At 58.7% G+C, this 6,737-nt stretch overlaps 1 protein-coding gene across 1 annotated transcript in view; it reads right to left on the reverse strand.

Annotated features, from left to right (window-relative positions):
* Positions 1–5,278, reverse strand: part of ACR (acrosin) — a 5,717-nt gene extending 439 nt beyond the window's left edge. Inside the window, exons 1-5 of the mRNA XM_005868245.1 lie at positions 5,202–5,278; positions 3,846–4,052; positions 3,346–3,629; positions 864–1,009; positions 13–352 (exon numbers count right to left, since the gene is read on the reverse strand). Coding sequence (XP_005868307.1) covers positions 13–352; positions 864–1,009; positions 3,346–3,629; positions 3,846–4,052; positions 5,202–5,278 — 1,054 coding nt within the window. The remainder of the gene's footprint in view (positions 1–12; positions 353–863; positions 1,010–3,345; positions 3,630–3,845; positions 4,053–5,201) is intronic.
* Between the last annotated feature and the right edge of the window lie 1,459 nt (positions 5,279–6,737).

The raw sequence follows: 6,737 nt of genomic DNA on the forward strand, positions 1-6,737 counted from the left end.
GTGGCGCTGGGGGTCGGGGTGAGGGTGCGGCTGGAGGTCGGGGTCTGGATGCAGGTGGCCTGAGAGGAAGTGGTTGAGGAAAGTGTTGGAAGTACCAAGGAGGGTTAGCAGAAGGGACTTGAGTGGGGTTTGTGGCAGTACTGGGAGGGGCAGGGGTGCCCTGCTGAGCCGGCTGAGCCATCTGCAAGGCCTGGACACCGATCTTGGAAGCAATCCAGGTCAGGTAGGGCCAGGTGGACGTGTAGATTCCGGGGCGCTTGGCTCGGGCACAGCCTACCCCCCAGCTCGTGATTCCCACGACCACATAGGCTTCCTCCAGGCCTCTGCACATGAGCGGCCCACCACTGTCCCCCTGCCAGAAGGACAGGGGAGTCACTCTCCGCTGAGCCAAGAGCCACTTCTCCCTGTCGCCCAGGAGGGCCACAGGCTCTGGGCAGACAACTTCTGCAGCCACACAGTTTTCCGCTCCCGGAAACGCAGCTGGCTGTGGGGGAGGGTCCGTTGGATGTGACGGGTGTGGCCACCGAGGGTTTCCTCCCAGGGAGGAGGAGATGAGGTGTCCGTGCAGGCACACGTGAGCGCGTGTGTGTGATTGGAAGGGTTTGTATTCTGGGGAAGGACATACACGTTCTCTCCGGAGCCGTGTTTGGGTGATGTGATCGTTGTGTGAGGGTGGGAGAAGGTGCTAAAGGTGGGGGTTGGTTCTCTGTAGGGGCAGCTGGTGTTGTCACCGCCCATGTTCATTGTGACCGTAGACATGCGGCCAGGAAAAGGGTCACTAGATCAGGTCCCCTGAGTGCATGGAGCTGAGGGATCCAAAAAGGAGGTGGCCATACGGGCCTGGGCACCCCCAGGACAGTTACCTGGCAGGTGTCGATGTTGCCTTCAGGGTAGCCTGCGCACACGTTGGTGGAGCGAATGCGCCCTCTGTACCACCGGGTCGAGTTGCACAGGTTGAGGTCGAGGATGTCCACTCGCGCCTCCTGCAGCACAGGTGACATCTTGCGGTCTACAACCAGGGACTCAGTGGTCAGTGATCTCGGAGACACGCTGGGGAAAGCCCTGCCACCTCCCTGCACAGAGCCCTCCTCATCCTGAAATGCTCGATTTAAACCCAAGACCCACCCTCCCCTTCACACAGCAGACCAGCGAGGGGTGGGGCGGTGTCCCAGGGCGCATGCCTAGAGGGGGGACAAAGGAAGAGTCTGGACAATGGACAGAGGGGTGTGGGGTGGGCGGTGTCGCTGAGAGATGTATGTTCTTGGTAGCTGATGGACCGTGGAGGGCAGTTGGCACCAGGCGGTGCTGAGCACTGTGGGGCCCACGGGTGTCGTGTCACGTAGTCCCCGCTGCAACCTCATGGCTTCTGCACGTCAGCTCCCTGCCCGGTCAGGAGCCTGGAGCACCGCCTGCCTGCGTGGCAGCAGGGATGTGCTGTGGCCTGGATTCAGAGCCTGGTTTTCCTCCCCAGAACCAAGTCCAGTTCTGACTGTAAGTCGCCCTCCCTGTGGTCCCCGTCAGGACTCCTCCACCCTCTTGGACAGGACCCCCAGGTGGGCTGGCGAGCCCCTCCCCATGAGCAGGCCCCTCTCTATTCCCAGGAAGTCATGAAAGAGAAGAAAGGGGCACCCCTGTCAGGACCAAGTCAGACCTTCCTGTGCAGACGCTCTGTTGGGGCCCTGGGTTGGGAAGGGCCAGCCTGTCTGCATGGGAGCAGAGTCGGCCACACAGAGCCTGAGCGCCACCAGCTGCCCCCTCTTTGTCAGGGGGTCCCACAGACAGAGGTCCTGATGGCAGCCGCTGCTCCGGCCCCACAGCCCAGGGGGTGGGTTTGAACACCCACCATCTGCAGTGCAGACGGGGGCGTAGACAGGTAAGGCCTGGTGGAGGGGCGGGTGTGGAACATGCTACGTGGGCCAGAAGGGAAGACAGGACCCCACGGAGCACGTGGGTGGGGGCGAGGCACACAGCCGATGGCTCTGATGTTTCCAATCCCTTCAGCCCCCACCTTCCCTGACCCCCAAGCGGCAGGCCCAGTCTCCGCATGCTCCACCCTGGGGTAGGGGTGACACCGAGATACCGACCACAGAGGCTCCTTAGCCAACGAGCTGCCCGTTCTGTCTATGGCAGAGCCCGAGCCCAGAGAGCCAGAGATTCGTTGTGAAGAGCCTGGTGTCCTCAAGCAGAGAAGGGTTTTCTGGATCCCCAGGCCCTGTTTCACAGGACGCATGCTGACGGCCCGCCCTCCTCAATGGGAAAGGAGAGGGCTGCAGTGTGTTCCACGGACAGGTGGAAAGGAAGGTGTGGAGGAAGGAGGGCACAGGAGTTGGAGCCTGAGATTTCTTTAAGACCCAGCCTTAGGGGAGGGGGACTGAGGGGGAATGTGTGTGCCAAAAAAACGATAGAAATCGCATTAGGTTTAGAGGGATTCTAGGACGAAAGAGGCCTTGCAAGACATCCAGGCTGCAGCTGGAGCCTGCACTCCCCAGCAACACGATAGCACGAACCCTGACATCAGCCTCTGAGACTGCATGCACCCCGGAGGCTGGTGGTTGGGCGGGTGGGCAGGGCGGGTCCAGGGAGGGAAGGTCAGAGGTCAGCAGAAGCCAGTGGTAGCCAGGGCACCTGCAGGAGACACTTTTCCTGGGGAGACAGGTGGCAACCCTATCAGAAACTGAGCAAGCTTCAGAGAGGGGACGAAGAGTTAGGGAAGAATCCCGAAATTACTGATTTTGGGGTTAGCAACAAAAGCTGAGTTTTAAACTCCACAAGATGAACAGCCTGGAATTAGAAAGCCTAAAGGGTCTGTTATCAGGTAACAGAAGAGCCTGAGAGGTAAGTTAGCGTCAATCATCTCTTCACATCCCTGGTGTGACTGGGTAACAGTCAGGCGGCCCCCTGTGCAAAGCCCTGCCCTGCCGGCTCAACCTTCTGGCCACAGAGACAGAGACGGCAGACACCCCCCACCCCCCGCCCTCTGCCCTCTCCCTTCTGCAGGGAAACCCTGCAGCAGCTGTGATGGGTGGGGAGGATTTGGGAGCTATGGCTCCCAAGGGTGGGGGTAGACGGGCTGGTCTATGGCCTTTCTACTCACAGGTGGGGAAACTGAGGCCAGAGAGAGAAAGGACCGGCCTGCGGCCACAAAACCCCACCTAGAGCTTCTCTTCCCGTTTCAAAAATGCAGCACCAGTGGCCCTGGGCAGGCACTCAGCTCTCGCCCTCAGTTTATCTGGCTGGAAAGGGGCAGAGGTTGCAACCACCCAAGGCCCCCCACATACCCTTTCACCTCAAAGTGCACTGAGGGAACGCTGCGCAATGCCCCCCGGAAGCCTCTCCCGGACTCACCGTTCTCCCTTAAGAACCCCCAGCCAGTCACCCAGCAGGACTGGGACGCTCTGGGCGGGCCGGCCTTAAACGGAGGCAGGCAGCCCGGTCCAACAAGGCTCCCACAGACCACGGGAGGGGTGACCTTCATGAGAGCAATGTCGTTGGCCTCTGAGATGGAGGAATATCTCTCGTGAAGGATGATTTTCTCCACAAATCTCTCCTGGAGGGGTGCTTTCACGGGCCCGGTGCTGCCATACTCGAGTTCCCTTGCTCCGAAAATCAGTCTCCAGTCGTATGGTTTTCTGTGCGCACAGAGGGACCAGGTCATTCCCGCCCGGCACCTGGCACCGGCTGCGACCGAGAGCCTCAGCCCTCTCCTCGCAGGGGTCCCCTCAACATGCTCAGTCGGGTGGCCGCTGGGCCCCGAGCCCCAGGACACTCTACATGGAGACACGCCCCCGCAAGAAGGTCCCTGACAAGAGCCCTTGGGAAGACCCCCTGCCCGCGCCCACACCTACTTATTGAGCCTGAAGCAGTGAGCAGCGGTGAGTACCCACTGGGCATTCAGCAAGGTGCCTCCACAGGCATGGTACCTCCGGCTGTTGTGGTAGGTGAAGACCTGCAGGCTGACCATCCAGGGCCACGCCCCGTGAGCAGCAGCCTGGCCTCCGACCACACGTGTGGTCGCTTGTAGGGTCTGCCTGAACGGTAGCCCACAGGAGCCACTGAGGAGAGACCACGGGCATAGATGAGGTTGAGAGCAGACACAGCCTGTCCTTGTGCCTCAACTGAGGGCAGGGATATGGGGTTTAAGAGTGGGAAAGATCACCCGGCCAGCGTGGCTCTATGGTTGAGCATCGACCTGTGAACCAGGAGGTCACAGTTCGATTCCCGGTCAGGGCACATGCCCGGGTTGCGGGCTCGATCCCCAGTAGGGGACATGCAGGAGGCAGCCAATCAATGATTCTCTCTCATCATTGGTGTTCCCATCTCTTTTTCCCTCTCCCTCCCTCTTGAAATCAATAAAAATATTTTTTTTGGGGGGGGGGAAAAATCTTTAAAAAAGTGGGGAAGATCTGGGAACACGAAGGCAACTTTTGGTGTAGGGTCAAAGGGGGTGTCATGAGGGCCATGTTGTGGGGCTGTGACGAGGCAGGAGCCACAGGCTCCAGGAAATGTAGTGAGGGCTGTGATTTCTTGGGTCTTGTGGGTGTAGCCACAGGTGGGGGGAGAGGGTGCCACAGGCAGCTGGGAAGATGGACAGTGAGGGCCATAGAAGTTGGGGGCCAGGGGCTCGGGGAGGCTGACATGGGAGTGCAGGGTGCCATGGCCTGGGGTCTTCAAAACCAGACTTTGGGGTTCAGGATTAGCTTAGGCAGTGACAGGAGAGGTGAGGACCTTGTCTTGTCAGATGGAGGGACCCCTGGTGTAGGGAGGCTGTGGGGGTCAAGAGGTGGGATCGGTGTCACAGGTGAGAGGCCATACTAGTTTGGGACTTATTGGCATGTGGGGTATCCTGGAGGCTGTGGGGTCTCAGGGGTGTGAAGGCCCTAGAGATACAGCAGATTGATGCTTTGGGACTCATCCACAGGCTGGGGCATCTCATGTCTGCGGGACTGGTGAGCATCAGGATGTAGGTGTGCGGGTAGATCCCCGTGCTGTGCATGCCCTCAGAGCTGGGGGTCTGTCTCAGGACCCAGGGCAGCTGGGCCCAGGACTCTGGGCTGAGGATGCTGGGAGCAGGGAGTCTGAGTCGAGCTGTGGGTCTCCAGGGGACTGCGAAGGCCCCAGCATGGCCTCCTCTCTGGACAGAGGCCTTCTGAGTCTGCTCTTCAGAAGGCACCCCATCCCCCGCCAAGGTCCCGGACACTTACTCACACGTGTTGTTAACTTTGGCGACTACAGACACTGCCAAGACCAGCAGAACGGCAGTTGGCAGCATCTCCACCATCATCCTGCCCAGCCACCGGGAGGCCCGCTGACCTCACAAAGCTCTGAGCATCCTGACCAATCAGCAGGGCCAGCTCCCCCACCCCACCCCCTGCAGGCAGGCCTGCAGGAACCCCTTAGCCCAACCAGTTCTCGCTGAAATGACTTCCCCACTCCCGCACAGGTTCTCCTGGGTGAGGACGACTCAAGTGCAGCCCCTCCCTTGTCCCCAAATCTGGCCAGGATCTTCAAGGTCCCACTTCATCTGAGATGACAGAGCCCGCCTTCCTTAAGCCGCTGCGGGGTCCACAGGTCTCATATTCTCTGAGTGTATTCTGATCTCCTTTCTGAGACCTGCATGCAGCAAGGTGGTGTCCCCTATAATTGTCAGGAATTCTCATCACGGTTACCTGAATATCACGCAGTACCCTTTCTTTTTTTAAAATATGTTTTTATTGATTTTAGAGAGAGGAAGGGAGAGGGAGAAAGAGATAGAAACATCAATGATGAGAGAGAATCATCAATTGGCTGCCTCCTGCACTGGGGATTGAGCCCGAACCTGGGCATGTGCCCTGACCAGCAATCAAACCTCCTGGTTCATAGGTCGACCCTCAACCATGGAGCTAGGCTGGTCCTGGAAGTATCCTTTCTTCTGATTGTCAGGAGACAGCATCTCAGACACCAGGGATACCAATGCTCACCTCACCTCACACACCTGAGTGTTAAAGTGTCACCTGGCCCGGCTGGGAGTTATACCAGGGAGTTATTATCTCTCCTCCCTGAATATGAGGTGTCTATTTCCTTCCATCTCAGGGCCAAAGGCCTTCTCTCCACCACCCAGTGTCACTTCATCACATCTCTCCCTGAGAACCAAGTCTCACATACTCGACCTGAATGGCAGAGGTGACCTCTCACCGAGATGAGCGTTCTGAGGTTTCAACTGCCGCGTGCAGTGTCGGGATCCTCACCCCCACCTGGCTGCCAGGCGGTCTCCCCTCCCCTCCCTGAGCACAGTCTCCTCTTCCTGCCAGCAGGTCGTGAGCATTTATCTCCTCTTCCTGAGCATCTTGAGGTCTTGTCTGCCCTGCCTGAGGGTCGTGGCCAAGGGGTCTTCTATGCCACACCTGAGTGTCCCAACGCTGCCTCTCCTCTACCTGGTGTGTGGGGATCCCATCTCTTCTGTCTATATCTGCAGGTTTCACCTCCTCTCTCTAAGTGACTAGGGGTCTCACCTGCCCCACTTTATATAAAGATGTCTTGCCTCCCCTATCTGAGCGCCCTAAGGCCTCACCTCCCCTGAGTGTCGGGTATGTCCACTCTTCTATTTGTCAGGACATCTCATTTTCTCTAGATGAGCATCCCCAATCCTCTCTCCCGAGGGTCAGAAGGTCTCCTCTCTCCCATTACTGGGCTGAAACATCTCATCTCTCTTTCCCAGAAAGTGATGAGGCTTTGTCCACCACCCTCCCCCCGCTCCCCTC

This window comes from Myotis brandtii, unplaced genomic scaffold (assembly GCF_000412655.1).
Source record: "Myotis brandtii unplaced genomic scaffold, ASM41265v1 scaffold2658, whole genome shotgun sequence".
Taxonomy (NCBI): Eukaryota; Metazoa; Chordata; class Mammalia; order Chiroptera; family Vespertilionidae; genus Myotis; species Myotis brandtii.